This window comes from Solea senegalensis, linkage group LG4, assembly GCF_019176455.1.
Source record: "Solea senegalensis isolate Sse05_10M linkage group LG4, IFAPA_SoseM_1, whole genome shotgun sequence".
Taxonomy (NCBI): domain Eukaryota; kingdom Metazoa; phylum Chordata; class Actinopteri; order Pleuronectiformes; family Soleidae; genus Solea; species Solea senegalensis.
Window position 1 is genome coordinate 22,502,390 of NC_058024.1, and position 17,964 is coordinate 22,520,353.

Consider the following 17,964-nt stretch of genomic DNA (forward strand, 5'->3'; position numbering starts at 1 on the left):
AGAGGCTTCACTTCGCTATTTCTGTCCAAGACAGCACCTGAGGGGATAATGCCGCCGCCCACTCCTCTCTTCAACTCTCACAGGTACAGAAACTAATAGCTGGATAACAACATCGTTTATTTTACACGTTTACAACAGAACGGTGACATTCAGTGCCGTCACAGCTGCCGTTCATGACCAAATATTCCACAGTAATAATATAAATCAAGCCATCTAAGAAAGAAAATGTTCCATTTCCATTGTCCAGTCTCATTAGTAGCATGCTTTTGTACCGGTCAGAAGAGACAGTGAAGAAGACGGTAACCATGGGCGCTTTTGATTAACGGTATATGAAAAATCCATCCAAAATTCCACAGTCCATCGCTTAAACAATACAAGGGCATACAAATTAGGGGCGACTCAGTACGTACGGACTCGAATGCTAGACTGAAGTGAACCTCTCTCTTGCCTTTGGAGAAGAAGACCCAGGTTCGCAACCCAGTCAGAACAAGGGTCTATCTGCACAGGGTTTTCATGTTCTCTCTGTGTGTGTTTTCTCCAGGCTCTACGGTTCCTCCCACAGTCCAAAGACATGCAGATTTAGGGATTAGGTCAATTGGACACTCTAAATATGTGACCCTGTGATGGATTGGTGAACTGTCCAGGGTGTGAATTGTCTATATCACCGAGCAAATAACACACAGCGACCAGCTGTTTGTCTTCAGCCACGCAAAATCCACACAAGGAAAGGCAGAAAAGGCTCCGCTGTAGTGTATGTTTCTGCAATGCTGTCAATCAAAAACTGGCTCCACCTTTCAGACAGTTCCTCCTATCATCATGCAGAAGCCCAGCGCCCGCATGACTCCCAGAGAAGCCGAGCTTTTGTGGAAGTGACGTTTCTGCCGCATTAGTTCAATCACCGCCGAGCTCACCGCAGTGAAAAAAACCCTGTTGCCATGTGAAATCCCATAGAGAGTGGTTTTAATGCGGAGGCTGCTACGGGAATAGGAAAATCACTGAGCGAACAAACTAGTGGCACGTTCTAATCGCGTTCTAGCACGAGTTTAGTATTTGAAATTTAAACAAAAACACAGTACCTATTTTTGCAACAACTTGCAAAGAAACCTAAAGTTGCCAAATGAACCAGTACCTTTCTAGAAATCTTGCCTACTGCAGCTTTAAGGACACAGATACTGTCTTGTTGGACACCGGATGAGACACAGGCCTCAAACATGAAACTTGCTTCCGTGTCGTTGGAATTACCACCTCTCTCTTTGATATATGTCTTGAAATTATTGTGACACAATTAACAAGGCTGTAACAAAGCAAAGCATTTGAACATTTCCTCATGCTATAATGTCCTCCAAGGTCATAAATAACTCTACAACGTATTTGTGGGACGCAGTAAGACTGAATGTGATCATAATCAGTCACTGTATTTAGATAGTACAGGCCTGGGATTAATATTTAAATGTCAGATTTCCTCACAAATAAAGCCTGAAGGTGTTTCGGTTGCTCCTGTTGGCTCATGCGAGTGAGGTGCAGCTACAATATGCTATGTACAAGGGGGGTGGAGGGGACTGCAAGTAAAGCATGAGTAATGGCTTTCTCCAGAAAATGCTCAGGGCTTTTTTTTTGTTTCTTTTTGATGCATTACAGAGGATTCAGCTAATAAGGCAGGATCAAGCAACATAACGTTATGTTGCGTTTCTCAAACAAATTGCTGAGCAGCTATTAATTCAATCTGTAAACACAGGAGCTACTGTATCAACGTTTTCTTTACACAGTTTGACAAAATGTTTTCTGGGTATGCTGCGCCAATATAACAAAAGCCTCTCTGTAACCCACTGATATGAGCAGTGGAACCATCTTTAAATTGTTTCCTTGAAGCCTCCTGAGCTGCTCTTTCCAAAGCCTCTCTTATTGAGAAACTTCATCCAGAATGAACAAACAAAAACATCAAAAACTCGTTTCCCAGGATGGCGTGCTGCTCAGACGCTTCATGTAAAATGGGAAATGTTATGTAAGTTTGTACCCGCAATGCAGGTGACTATGTTGACTCAAACTGTGAGTTCCCCCGAGGGCAAGCGAGCCAGCGCCGTGTCTGTGTAAGTGCTTGTGAGCTAAATAATACCGTGACCACTGAACCAAACAGTAGCTGCATTTCTTTACCTCTATGAGACAATAAATAGATTTTCTCAGTAATAATCAAAAGCTGCAGTGTGTAACTTTTTCTTATTCTGACAGAAACACTCTTCATCTGAAATGTGTCTCTGTTAATTACGATCACGCCTGACCGAGGGAGCGTCTGTGTGTATACAGCGGCCGCGCAGGGGCGGGCGGGGATAAGAAGCATTTATTTTATCAAACCGGTGAACGACCAGGTTTTCTGAGCAGCAGAATTCCCTCCTGACGTTCTTTTGTGTTGTCAGTCGCACAGAGAGAGTTGTGTTTCAGTTTTGCGTGAACTGATTTCGCGGTGGTTTCAATAACAGTAACAGACATTTGTTTATATTCAAACGTTATGCACTACTGTTTGCTTAGTAATGTGCACAACACGCAAATTATATACATGGAGCTTTTTACATTTAGTGCTGAAACCAGTGTTACAGATGGTCAATGAATGCATTTGCCTATGAAATGTGATGTTACTCTATCCCACTTTGGCCTAACTATTATATACATTAAGATACATGTTTGTAATTGATTAAATTAAAATAAGTTTCAAGCCATTTCATTGTAGGCTACTCCAAGGTCACACACACACACACACGACTGCACAGTTTGGACAGTGGACACCAGACATCAAACAGAATGATGCGTGTATAATAATAACAGCTCTGCGATCAGTTATGAGCACACGTTCATAAATTGTGGAACGTACAAGTAGAGTTGCTTGTAAATGTGTCAGTGCTCAAAGCTGGTACACTGCACTGTATGTAGAGCAGCATATCTCCACTGAGCTCTGGACTCCTTTAATTACAGCATAAAGATAAGTGCAGATTGTCCCGGTAGACGACGGTCTACGGTCTACGTCAACTCTCCATGATACACACCTTGCGGGTAACACAGTGGCCTTGACAGTCAGTATAAAAATGACACTGGTTAAGTGAAATAAGTATTGGTGGCTGTATGAAAATCCTCTTATTATTTTCTGGGTTGTTGTTGTGGTGTTTCCTCCATTATTGTCTCAAGTGATTTAAGCTGCGTATTTAAGATTCAGCTGATGCAGAGCGATCCAGAGTTTGATCCTCGTTTGAACGGTGGCGACAGAAAGCGCTACAAAGTGACGACAGCTGTAGGTTAGCTTTATGTCTTTGTGATATTTTTAGACTATTTGTTGTTTTTCGCGGCCCCCCAAAAAGCAAAACGCGAAAAGCAACGAAAGTTACCGATGCTGCGCAGTTGCTCGTGAATCCGCGTTCGCTGTGCGTTCCTCTGCTCTGGAGGCGGAGCTTCGGAGGGAAGTCTGAAGAAAGGGGGCTTGGACTTTTGAATTCAAACTGTTCAAACTGTTTTTTTCAGGATCTCCAACCTTACCTTTAAAGCTGTTCTCAGTGATGTTGTCTTTTGTTGTTGCCATTAACATTCCCCGCCCTCTACCTACATCATGAAAGATGTTTGGGAATGTTTAAGAATCTGGTTGATGACATACATCTACAGTATTCAAAAGGGTAATATCATCGTAAATGGTACGGTATAACACAGTATTTTATTTTGAGGTGTTATCATGTTCGCACGAATAAATAATACTTAAAAAGAAATGAAGCGATTTGGTGAGGGGGCATTTTTATTCACCGCCACGCGACCGAACGTCAGGAGAAGAAAAAAACGTCACTTCTGCCTCTTGACTGTATAAAGTGTTGCCAGAGATTAAGATTTCTCTCAGTTACACTGTCAGACCATGAGGCTGATACGTCACGTCACTGACCAAACACTCTGTGATCAGCGATAGCTGACAGAATAGAGAGCCGTTCATCATAGATATTTTAACGGATTAACATATTTTAATGAAGTATTTCATGGGCCGCAGCTTCAAACGTCTCAACGATGGATGGACTCTCGTAAAATCCTGCACACAGAAGATTAATCTTAATGACTTGATTATCCTCGCGATTTACCTTTTAGCCACCGTGGGGAACAGTTTATTAAAAACATGAACAGCGCTCATGAAAATGTGTTGCATTTATGGAAGAATCACATCTGCAAGCATTTAGGATGTGGATTGGGTGTAACAGTCTGCAGAAACAACAACAACTATTGTACAAATGTTCCAAAATCTAAAAAAGAAAGAAAAAAAGACTTGGTTCTCTAACAAAACAACATACTGGGGGGAAAAAAAAACCTTTGGATTTCCCCCCTCAAAGGAGAGCCCTGTGAGCTGTTTATAATCCAAGACAACAGGACACACCAAACACTGCTTTATGAAAGGATGGCATCAAAGTTCCATCTGACAAAAAGACAAAAGTGGAATCAGACTGAGGAGGATTCACAAATAAACACATTCATGCTGTCAGTGGCTTTTTGCCGCATCTCGAATCAGGTGGAGGTCACGTGTTGTGGGTGGCTTGCAGAGGGTTTTTTAGGGGCTTTTTGAAATCATTGGCAGGACTATGTTTAGCATCTTTATTGTTAATCTGTGCTAAAGTCACAGTGGGAGCCTGTGCAATAAACGGAACCAGAGGTTGTAAAGAGTAGCGTGGGCTGCAGAAGATTTCAAATTTGACGTGTTTCCGCTCTCCAGAAGCGGTGACAAGCCTTGTACTGTAATAGGCTTAAAAAGCTGCTCTATTCCTGATGTCTCCACACAGTGTGCGCGACTCCAAACAAGGCACTGTCTGCATCGCGAAAAGCCTCAACGTGTAGGGGTCAGATCCATTTCACACTCAGGGTATTACCCTGCCTCTGTGCAATACATATTGACTTTAAATAATGCATGTCGCCGCCTCTCACAGCCGCCTGACCACAGTCATCACGGTCAGCGAGACAAAGACAAACACTCGGCTGCTTCAGCAACATCTGATGTCCTGCACATATGTGCATTTCATTCTTGGCGTGTGTGGAAGTGTGAAAGGATTTCTTTTTATCTTCGTATCCGTTGTGAACAGCTTCCATTAATTAATTACCTTACAAGTGAGGTCAGAGCGAGGAGGCCAAGAACAGAGAGCTGTAATTGATTCACACGTTTGAGAATGTGTAGATTGGGCCAAGTGCCAAGCGCTGTGGCGCTGGCAAAGGCAGCGAGAACGTGGACGAGGCAATTTTTAGACTCTGCTGTCGAGGGCGGCGTTTTTACTGTCACTCAACAACCACTATGATTCACTGTCCGCGGGTCTAGTTTATTTACAAGATTAGGCAAATTAACCCGGTAGACACAGACGCTCCGACCGGGAAACAGAGAGGCCTTTGATTAATGTCGGCAAAGGTGACAATAATAAGGTGACTTATTGTTCCGAGCACCGACTATCTCGGCTTTCATGATCAGCCACTGACGACGGTCACACGCGCGCGCGGATCCTCGTGTCGTGTCAAGCAGTCCTGACTGGAATAGTGGATCAGTTTCAGTGTCCTTTTTTATATTTACCACGTCGTTTGAAGGAATAGTTTGACATTTTGGGACGAGGTGAAGTTTGATCATGCGCTCACATTTGATGGTAAATGCATTATTACATGACATAAAGACTGGATATAAAAGAGCGAGATAGGAAACGTAACATTTGACTGTGTTCAAGTGTTTTTGTGACCTTTGTGAATGTTTCTAGTAACTTCCCTTGTTTTCAGCCATACATTCAAAAGTATGGTATCAATAATTCCATAATAACCTTTCAGATTATTGTGAATAATTCTACATGTAATATTTGTATTTGGGCATATTCTGGAACTCAGCCTCAGTGTCTATGTGTAATCAGAAGTGGTGTTTCTCTTTCTTTTTATTTTTCCATATGACATCGGTTTCCTGCTGGTTCTTTTGGGTTAAGCTGCTGCTGAAGCTTATACTTATGGTATGTAAGAAACTTAAAAAGCCACACTGAGGAGTTTAAATCATTTAAAATACAGCAATTATTCTTATTATTAGGGAGAATAAGAGCGGGCGGAGACGACGCTCTTTGTTGAGTAGTTGCTGTGTGCACTTCACACAAATAATGAATATAAAAGCTTTTAAAAAAAGACTTTCTTTATATGAAGATGTGTCAGATATTGTCTCCCTGATGGCGACAGTGTCACATTCTTATCTTCCTGTGATGTCGGGGAACGCTGAACATGAACCACAGAGGCAACAGTAGCGAGATCAGACATATCTCAATCTGGATGTCCCGTTCAAACGTTTTATGAAAGAATAATTTAAAGACAGAGCCTCTAATTACCCTCTTCAAAAACAACACTGCAACATCAGCTACTGGGAAATATTCCAGTATTCCCACTTGAACTCAGACACAAGATCCCTCGTGGAGATTTCATTGTTCCTCTGTGATACTGTACGCTACATTACAGAATATCATCCATTAACATGTAATACGCACAGAAGATTAACAGATTACCATGTCATCCATGTATAGAAATGAAATATTTAGGTCAGTATTTAGTTCTTAGTCTGGTATATACAACTGACTTTTAAATAAATCTGCAAAATTGTCTAAAATGACTCTTACACAACATATAAACCCGGATAAAATAAACACTTATGTAGTTACAGTGACAGTAAATTGATTATCGATCTGGACAGGAACAAATTATTTGGAATATTAACTGATAGTTCAAATAATAATCAATAACAACATAAATAACCACAGTAGAAGTAAATTGGATATTATCACTATTAATAACAATACTATAAAACATCTTAATGTTGAGCTTCTAATCAAGGTTTGGCTAATTCTAATTGTTAGATGTCCATGCATTTAAAATTCTTAATCTGCTATATAATCTGTTATACGAGCAAAAGCTGTGAAATAAATGCAGCGGAGTGAGCTGAGTCCATTTGTACTATCACAGTGCAAAAACAGCGTCATATTATTTAAAGTAAAAGTACCTTAAACTCACACTGAAGTACAGCTGTGGAGGTAAATGTATGTCACGCATGTACGGTGTGTGTACCACAGATTGTTTTACATGACAGACGTGGGGAGGTTCAGGTTGTGGTTGTGATTCTCAAATTCCTCTTTGACAATCAACATGGGTAATCTCACACACACACACACACACACACTTACGTATGTCAACTTGAACCCACTCACACTCCACTGACCGTGACTCACACACACACACAAACAACCTCCCTCTCCTCTCCTCTCCTCGTCTCCTTCGCCTCTGTCTCTCTGTCTCTCTGTCTGTCTGTCTGTCTCTGTGTCACTCACCAGCTTTGGTCCCGTCCTCCTTCTCAGACCTCATGGCCTCCTTGGCACAGGCTCCACTCGGCTCCACTGTCAACTGTGTTACAGGTTCTCATAGCAGGTGAAAAAGAATCGCAGGGAGACACACACTCACATATGTACAGGCCAGTGCACATACCATTCAAACCAACACAGTGCACAATGCTCAGTCACGACCAGCCGCTCCCAGCCGAGGCTCCACCCAGACAGGTTACTAGGAAGTCGGTTCCCAAGAGCCATTCAGCTACATTTCCTGCTCTTTTTTTCTCCCTATCCTGCCCCCCCCCCTTGCTTTCCATATACCTGTTTAGTGACACGCCCAGAGACGGCTTTCACCCCCTGCACACTACCTGTTGCTTTTCATCTTTCCTTCTTTCCCTGTAGAGTGTAGCAGCGAAGGGGGAGGGGAGCACCAACTGCATCTCAGGCCTCAGGTAAGTGACTCAGGTGAGACGGTGGAGCTCTCACTCCACCTGATGGCCGAGAGCGAGCACAGGAGAACTGTGCATGACAACAGTGCACTCCTTTTTGCCTTTGGAAGTTCACTCATTCCCTGAACACGACCACGTGTTTTAGCCAGAGGAGGCCGGACTGTCAATTCTGAATTAAAAGAGCTATTTGCCCGATCACCGCGCAACTAGATCATCATGTTGAATTTCCCCATGTTCTGCCACCGACAGCTTTTCCTGCCTGGCCCCCGACACAACAGCATGTCATACTTGGATGGAGACTTGTTTGTGCTCAAACAAAGTTACAGAGTAAATACAGTTAAGGCTGATCCAGTTTAGCGCTCAGGGCTCTTTAGGCCTGGAACCCTGAGGGAGGTACAAGCAGGTGGTTTGAGTAGAAAAAAGAAAGAAGATAAAACCTAATTAATTCAGTCTGCAGAGCTTGGCTGGAAACAAACGTATAATAGAATGTGTAGTGCAGGAGCACCCGAGTATCACAGGCAGCATACTAACGACAAGCGTTGTGTTTGTGTGAAAGAGAGATTTCAGATAAACCTGAACATTTGCATTTAAAGACAGGACAGCGTTTCAGAGCAGGCCTGACGTTTGTCCTGCTCGTCAAAGGCCAGCGTCCAGCGTCCAGCGTTTTAGCACCGCTCAAAGATCAGTTGCACTCTATCCAGATACTGTCACATGAAGCAATGGCCCCTGTCAATCACACGCTGACAGCTCAAGGACTACACCGACAGGCCCCGTCTACTGAAACAAGCGACAGCGCTTCTATAGTGGACGTTACGATTAGCACCTCGTGAGACATTTTTACACATCACATCCGCTCTGAAATCAGATCCTGTCTGAATATTTCATACAAATCAGTTCTTTAATAATTCCAAGGCCACACTGAAGCTACTTATTACACGCGGCGGCGTGAAGACATTTCTTAAAGTCTGAGATGATTCACTCCTCAGGGTCCTTCGTCTTCGCTCACTGGATTGCGATGTCATTCATTTGCTGCATTTCTCTCTCTCTCTCTCTCTCCCTCTCTCTCTCTCTCTCTCTCCTCTCTCAGCTGCACATGGTTGACCTGTCAGTCTGCATTATCAGTGCTGGCGAGCATTGATAGAGAGCCGGGGACAGAGCAGCATTAAAATGTTAGGCAGCCTTGAGAGAGATGAGGAGGACGAGGTGGAAAAAAGAAGGCAAGGAGGGAGAGTGAGAGCTGCAACAGTTACTGGGAGGGAAAAAAAAGGAGGAATGATTGACTAAGGTCATGACTGTCACTGGCCATTGTTGTTGGAAATAACATCAGACCAGTCTAATAGTCTCTGAACATGCTCTTGCCAACTCTTGCCTTTTTAGAGGTGAGACTGGATGAAAAGGCCGGCATTACAATTATTATTGTGCTGCAGCCCGTCTGGCTCGGTATTTACGGCAGCAAACAAAACAGCCGTCATTAGGGTTTGAGAGAACGAAGCGGAGTCAAGGCTTATAATACACATGCGCTCAATGGATGATCGATGTCTTTTGTGATGGGTAAAATTACAGGCTGGCCAGTTTCGCGCCGCGAGTAAATCTCGGATCCTGATCCACGCACTCCTTCTATAAAGATATAGAAGATATAGTCTATTTAAATGTCAAGTCCTTCGTTATTTTCGTTATTTTTGCTATTTCATTGTGTACCTCAAGCCGGGAGTCTCTGCAAAAACTTCATTATGTCCTCATAATGACAATAAAAACCTCTTGATTCTTTACATTACATTACATTACATTACATTACATGTCATTTAGCAGACGCTTTTATCCAAAGCGACTTACAATGGAATCAAGTACAATTAGCCAGGGGTGGAATCGAACTTGCGACCATGATGTCTTTGGTACACAAGGTAGGGTCTTAACCACTGAGCCACTCCACCCCCCGATTTTTAAAAAACACTTTACTTCTCAGAGTGATGACAGTAAAGAGGCCTCGCTGCGGTGCAATAACTGCACATTAGCGGAATAAACTTGACTGATATATTCAACCAAAATCTGCAAAGAGTTCGGGTTTCGTCGTGTGAGACATGGGTCTCAGTCTTTTCGCCAGCACCTCCGTGCTTTATAGTGTCAAAACGTGTTATTTAGCTGCAATAAATCCGAGCCTTCAGCAAAATCCGCTAAAGCCCTCACGGCCAAGAGCTGATAGTTCACACTCTTAACCTGCTCAGCCCTTTTCTCCCCAGTTAACTTCCGCTGTCAGGCACAACAGCTCTGTGCCATTTAAGTGCCAGGATGAATCACTGTGCACACGTCCTCCCGTCACCGAGACAACACTTTACATTTTCAAGCGACGACGTACCTTTGCCTAGTGAGCAATCTGGAGTGCCAAAGTCCATCAGGCTAGATATCTCTGTCGGGTAGCACATGTCTGTCACCGCTGTCTTGTGTCTGTGATGCACTGACGGATCTGTGGGGGACGGGGACGAGAGGGCAGGCAGAAAATGAACAATGAATGCAATTTCACAGTCACTTAAATCAAAATGTCGCGCTGTCATCAAAAAACTTCCACAGCCGCTGAAACATGTAGCGGCGATAATAATAAGCGGAGAGCCTGAGCAGGCCTGCTAAATCCGCTAATTCGTTCTGACATGATGGACAATTCCACACACACACACACACACACACACAAACACACACACACCTCTGAGCCTTTCAGACAGATGGCAAACGTGAACCTTGTGAGCAGCATTTCACAGCAACAACAGCACACAGGCTGCATTAGGAGCGATGCATGCACTTTTCTGAGCCTTTCAGACAGATGGCAAACGTGAACCTTGTGAGCAGCATTTCACAGCAACAACAGCACACAGGCTGCATTAGGAGCGATGCATGCACTTTTAAAACACCTGGAGAACTGTGGCCTTATTCCGAACCCTTTCAATCTGTTTTTTACGTTTCACACATCTTTCTTCAATCTCTCATTTCCTCAAATAAAACCTGTCCATTTTATGTTTTATACATACATTCAGCTATAATGATTAAGGGCTTTTCAGCTTCAGTGACTGAGGTTTGTGTGATTATCATTTCCTCTCACTTTAACTAAGTTATTCCCTCAGACAAGAAAAGGGTTCACCTCGACGTGTTCAGCATCAGTTGCGATGAGAAGTGAGTGTACGCGTCTGCATTGGAATGGAAATGATTTTCCCTCTGAGAGCACATCACGTCCCGCTATCGATCGGAAAACTTAAGAGAAGGAAAGTAGTCCTGCTGAGGCTATAAATGTCAGATTTCAAGTGAGATCGCGTGTGTGTGCGAATACAAAACCGGAAACCGGGTCCTTCTCTGACGTGTTCCCGAGCAATCGTCATCCATGACGACAGCTGCCTTCAAGGACCTCACACTTCTGTCCATTTACAGCCTCATTTTCAAGACCGCGAGGTATTTATCTGAATCAGTGAACACCCCTTCCTCTGACCTGTCGATAACTGTTGAGGTGTTGTTTAGCTGACCTTTTCCTCAGTCTTTAATATGGAGATTGGACAGCAGGCGGGCTCGCGCTCGGCCCCCCCTCTGCCTTACTTAGCACTGACGATAATGAACCGGAGACACAGAGAAGATGTGGCTGCTAATGTGGGCACACGTTAATATATAATAAAAATATAAAGAGAGCTGGTATTTAAACACGAGCGCTGTACCAGTGAAGTGCAGCTCAGGTTCTTGTCCTTTCCTTCTGCCATGTGGCTCTTTGTCATAATGCACTGACTATTTAAAGGATGGTGCATTTCCCCCCCCTCCTTTCCATTGTCACCCAACATATAGGTGCCAAAAAGTGCCTCAGTGAGTGAACTGAACTGCTGTTATTACTCGTGTTAGTACGTGTGTTTTTTTTCCCATAAAATCTAAACATTTGATCACCATATTGTGATTGTCTGAGCTTGTCATTGGTTCAGTTGACCTCAGACTTGTTTTGATTAGCAACTGTCTTTTGTGTTTCAAGGGAAAACCGCTGCTGTGAGAGGTTATTGAATTGACAGGGTAGAGCAGGCAGCACGGGAGCACACAAAGAAGCGTAGAGTATTGTGATGCAGACCAACACGACCAACGGTTTTCACGGTTTAACCCTGTAACACCTTATTTCTTTGCTTATTTTAACCATAAAAGTCATACAATGTCCTGTGAGTAACTGCTTTTGCCCAGTTTTCCCACAATAATGTTCAATAGCTGGCAGTTATTTACAATTTACTGCATGTTGAAATAGTCTATTAAATTTGTTTTTTTAACATTTAACATTTTGCATGTTAAATTTGAGATTTGAACACAGTAACACACATTTAAAATAACAATTGTTGGTGTTTTTGTGTCAATGTCCAAAACAGGCAGACAAATGGGAACTACGTAGAGGCAGTCATGCAAAGTGCATTTGCGCAAATGTGTCGTCTGCGATACGCTCTGTGGTTAAAGGGTTAAAATGTCTTTAAAAATCCTCTCACTTATCAAATCTGTCACTCATGTGGCCACTTTTTCTTCCCAACAAAAACTAGGGTTGAACAGAACAGAAAAGGTTTATTAGGATTATTATTATTGTTTATTTTCCACACACACCTGTGTGTCTGCCCTCCTGATTGTAAAAATGTAGACTATACCTTTTAAACAAATCCCAAAAACAACACGTGAAGGTGAATGGCAGTATCAAATGTGGGTCTTTCAAACAGGTGCACCTACCAATATGCAGTGAAACCACACAACAAACAAACAATAACGCTTTTACTGCCTTTGTTCCGTTCCTCCACATAACAAGCGTATCGCCCTCGTCCAAACCTGGTATTAACGTCATTGATGGGAGATCCAATCCTGTGCGCTTTGCACGGCCTCTCATGCCTGCCATTAAAATGCATCGGAACTATAGTATGGCGTCAAATACACTGACACGCTGTTTTACACAGACAGACACACTTTCCCTTGCATTTATAGATAGATTCCGTGCAAATGGCAACAACAAAAGGCTCTGACAGGGTGACAGGGGAAAACTCCCACTAGTTATTAATAAGAATATGCTGAGAGAAAAAAAACTTCAGCTGGAGTATACCAAGTCAGAGAAACTGTTCATCTGATATTAAATTTCTCCTCCGAGCTCAGGGTGAGTCGGTGTTAGCAGGAGATGGAGTCGTTCCTGTACAGTGAAGAACACTGTCGTGCTCCTGTAACAGCACAGTGATGTAAAACGATGTGTCGGACACAAACCTGTATGGGCATCACATGCTATAATTACCAGGCCATTCACTGTGTGTGTGTGTGTGTGTGTGTGTGAAAGAGCAGGCTATAGCTTTACGTGCTGATTGGCTGTCAGAATAGTTCTTACAGAACTAAAGGTCACGGTATTGTTTCCACATGTTCTCAAAAACCTAAATGTTGGTGGGTCTTTGTTCAGAAGGAGGAGAGTTGATGCATGATCGTGTTGATGAGGGAGATTAAAATTCAAAAGCCTTAGCGACGGATAATGAGGGGATTTGTTGTGTTAATTGCTTATTTTATTCACATAGCAAAGAGAAAGAAGATTAAAAAAAAAGTTTTGTTTTAGAACAAAGTGAAGGTAATGTATTCTAAACCATGAAGCCCTTTTAGAGTTTCACCATGTTTTATGGCGCTCTGTAATGATTCCCCATTGGCAAACAATAACCATATGATATTATTATTATCCCTCATGCATTTAAAGACATAATATGAGAAGAATTTCAAACATATTTTGGAATTTCACAGCAGGCAAGGCAAGAAACTAATTAAGAAAACTAAATGATGTGAACCAGGTTTCTAACCTTTGGCAGAAGACAATGGAAATGAGTTTGGTCAAGATATTCATCTTAAAACCAATGACTTGTTTCATATACAGTATATATTGATCATTCTTATCGTATGTACTGTAACTTGTACTTTTTTGTTTGTCATTTGGTGGTTGTTTGTTGTAATTATGATTCATTTTTTTATGATTCATTCGTTTTGTTGGACTCCCTTGCGATGGAGATGACTCATCTCGAGGTTTTTTTTTTTTTTATCCTGAATAAATGTTCATGAATGGAATTTCACTGCCCTGGAAACGTCGCCTGGTTAACATAAGGCAATGATGTTGACTTTAATCAAGTTATCAAGTGTCGGAGCATTTCACAAAGGACACTGATCATCCGCGACCCCAGCGCTCACAGGCCCCTCCTCTTATTATCAGGCACAAACACATGGAGCTTGTTTAAATCCCAGAATTCTGAACTAATTACACATCGCCACAGAGTGTATATCCACTGACAAACATGATTACTAATTCACTTTAATAGTAATTAATATACATTTTTGAAACAGAAAATAGGGATTGAGTTAAAATAAACCTTTATTCAACATCTCAATAATGGAGCGAGATATGAAATTTAGAAAACGGCTCTATAAAGTTTAGTCGTAAGCATGCCAAATAATCATTATTTAACAACTGCAGTGAAATACTATGGGTTGAATCTGATTCAGTATTCAACACACTCCACACCATAAGAAAGGCAACAGACAGATATTTCCTCTGGGACAGATTGAATGTGAAAGTAAAAGCTATATATATATCGAAGGTCGAGCTGTCAAATCCAAACGTGCACCCAAACACGGCATGTTTTGTAATTCATCTAATGTTGTTCTTTGTGTGGAGCTGAAAACATACTGTCTATTAATCTGTGCTCATGACGACACATGACACAGTGAATTAATACAGAACATTAGGCGTGAAAAAGGGCTGCTGTGATCCATAGCTTCTAGATGCTGTCCGTGTGCCGCCGCCGTTACGACCACAACAGAAGCCTGCCCTGAGGAAACATGCACAATAATACCCTTCAGGGACACATCTATTACATCAATGAGTAGAAAGTGCCTGTGGAAGATGAGTATCCAGGGTTACCCGTGTTAGGGCTGATGTTGCTCAGCCAGCTCAGTTTTCTATCGCTTCTATAATATCTGTGGCAAAAACATGAAATAAAGAATTTTAAAAAGCAACATGTAGAAAACCCGAGTATGAGCTGAAATGCACTAATGAACCTGCTCCTGTTCATTACGGGTGAACTACGACTTTTTGCCATGTTGTTTTAGGCCATTGTGGCAAATTATTGGCAATGCTGTGGCTAATCAATTGTATATACAACCTTTTTTGAAGCGTAGCAGAACAGAACTCGGAGAATTATGGCTGCTTTTTTTCCATTATTATGTTTAAACATAAGAATGTGTAATATATAGTTTCTTATACTGTTCTTTTCAGCAATCAGGTGAAAAAAATATATATATTTTCACCAATTATATAAGCACACCTGAGCAAAAAGTACTCAAAATGTTTAAAATCAGATTGAATTTGTGAAATTTGGAAATACGTCACAGTTCAAAGTTCCCGTGGCTTGTTTTTATGAACAAAAAGAAAAGAAAAAACGCTCTATTTTGTGACTTCTGCACAATTATTACTACTTTATATCACTACTAAAAATGTGATATAAAAGGAATCATAACTTTGACTCAACAACACATAAAAACATTTTTTAAAGCCTGAATATGTGACCTATAAACACACAACCCCAGGATGTCCATATAAGGAGTTGTGTATTATTCCCACAGCAAATTACACAGATCCGTGCTGCATGAGCACTTAGGGTTAGAGAGTCTATACTCCTGACCAACGTCCACTGCATGAAAAATCCTTCAACACTGATAAGAAGGTTTATAGTTTTTCAAATGCTTTAAAAAAAAATAATAACAATAAAAAAAAAATTAGCAGACAGGGGCACACTTGGATGAGTGTCCTTTGAATTCAGTATCACACGCCACACCTACTCAAAAAATAATATCACCACTGTGGTGCCCAACCCTGTGATTAAACTGAGCTATGTTGTTGTACTGACACTAAAACAGCCGACAGGCTCAGGAGAGAAGAAACCACCTACACTGATTATTCATATCAATACCGCCAGGAAAACAGGTTTATGATATGATGCCTAACCCTGGAGTCACTGTGGTATGATGTAGTTACGCACCGCTCCTTTGTGACCGGTAGGAGCTGAGCTAAAGCAGAATCACAGCGTGGTGGCTGACCTGCCAAATTGGAAGTCTGGAGCTTAAAGTAATACGTCTATGGTGATTAATCCGTCGCGTTGGCTACCTTATGGATACAAAAATGAAACAGATGTACGACTGTAAATGAAGGAGCAGTGGAACCCATTTTGGCTCTGGATAGTAAATATGTCTATAACCCCAGAGGATTAGCTGCAGTCGCATGTTCACAACCTCAAGTTTCAGTTCGATTAACCAGCGTCTGACGGGATTCAGTAGAGAAAAAAAACACAGCTGTTTTATTTTGCCCGTAGAGAAATGGTACTACTACTTTTCTTTTCACAATAGTACATGAATTGAAACACAGTAAACAAAAAAAAACACTGCAGTACAGCGTGGACATAAGAAATTGAGACTAATATTAATCCAGACTAAAAGGGAAACCAATGTACTGAAAAAGTAGTAAAAATAAAATGTATCTCTATATTTAAAAGCTGCTGCTGAATTCTCAGTAGACAAATCTATAAATTACATTACATGTCATTTAGCAGACGCTTTTATCCAAAGCGACTTACAAAAGTAATGTATAAACATACATTATATACGGAACACACTAATTTACACACAAATCCCTATCGGTCTCTCTCTCAGTTTACACAGACAGAGTTTATGGCTCATGTGATGGATTCTTTGGGACTCAGCTGGTCACTGCAGGGCGTCCTCTGCCCTCTACCCTCTACCAAAAGGCTTTGCTGGACCTGGGAAGCTAGATGAGTGTGGATTTAGAGTGAAGATTAATCAGGAACAATCTGCCTGGAAGAAATCCAGCACAAATACAACTACAACAAAAAAAAATGCAAAGGCCTTTCCCGTCGTTGCTGAGATGATGGCAGCAGTCGTCATCACTTAGCTATTGAATATTGTGTATGTGTATAAGTGAATGTTATATAATGTGACATGTGTTTGCTGACCTCTTCCTCTTTCAGACCTGGGAACTGAATCTATCTATCTGTCTGTCTGTCTGTCCATCTATCTCATTTGATTCAGAGCGTCACAGATTTTCTCTTAGTGATGCTTCCGTATAAAAGCTGACACAGTTTGCACTGGTGACCAAGAGTGCAAACTGGTATTCTATTATTCTATTCTATTCTATTCTATTATTCTATTATTCACGGTAAAGCCGTGAATAATAGAACTGAGACAAGTTTGCTCCCCGGTTCAATATGAGCCAGCTACTAATGGAAGGATGGGAATCACCCACGCAGGAACCTGCACTGTCAGCTCCTCCGCGCAGCCAACACACTGTTTTCAAACACAACTGAATATCATCTGAAAAGTACAAGAACTCGATGCCAACTTTTATATCGGAGCGCGAAAACGTAACATTCAAACCAAGGCGGTGACATATCTTATTTATATGATAAGACGCTGCTCGTCACACACAGCACTTACCTGCTGGAGCTGCAGCTACCGTCTTATTACAGGGGCTAGTAGCAACGACCCAAAACTGCTGTGTTCCTGGCATCGAGTATTATTTGAAAAGAGCCACAAGTGCTGTTCTGTTATCTTGGAACCAACCATGTTGAGAGCTATTACTCAAAATACATTTCCCCTGCTTTAATGATCCTGGAACTGGCAGACACGCAGACTCAAAAATGCATTCATGATAAAATGCAGTTACACACAGTCTTCCAGCTTGTGTTGTTAGACCACTGGAGGTAAAGAAAACACAAAAGTCTGATTCAGTCTGCGTATACTCTACTCGCTTTGGTATCAGGCACGACCATCACCTCATAGTCCCATGGACATCAACATGGACGGGGTCGTCATAGCACGGCTGCACGAAACCTTGTTTTATACGTGACACACACACACACACACACACACACACACACACACACACACACAAACTAGTGACGAGCAAAGCCGTTGTTTTCAGCGTAACTGAATCATTAGAATCAGTTCATTTAAAAGATTAGTTCAGTACTTCCTGCATGACCGGAGTGCAGACTCTGTCTGACACAGTCACTGAACAAAATACAGCGGAACGGGTTGTGATTCGGCTCACGGTCCCCGGCGTTGGGCAGTGCTGTGACTAAACACAGCAGACTCCTCTGTTAAATATTGAGATT

At 41.9% G+C, this 17,964-nt stretch overlaps 1 protein-coding gene across 5 annotated transcripts in view; it reads right to left on the reverse strand.

Annotated features, from left to right (window-relative positions):
• The window catches only part of kaznb (kazrin, periplakin interacting protein b), an 89,023-nt gene that overhangs the window by 11,262 nt on the left and 59,797 nt on the right, over positions 1 to 17,964 (reverse strand). For 4 of the 5 annotated variants that reach the window (XM_044024296.1, XM_044024299.1, XM_044024298.1 and 1 more), the window contains one exon: positions 10,134 to 10,241. In XM_044024296.1, the coding sequence (XP_043880231.1) occupies positions 10,134 to 10,241 (108 nt within the window). Of the gene's footprint in view, positions 1 to 7,334; positions 7,599 to 10,133; positions 10,242 to 17,964 lie in introns of those variants that run through there. The other variant, XM_044024300.1, reaches the window with a different exon arrangement.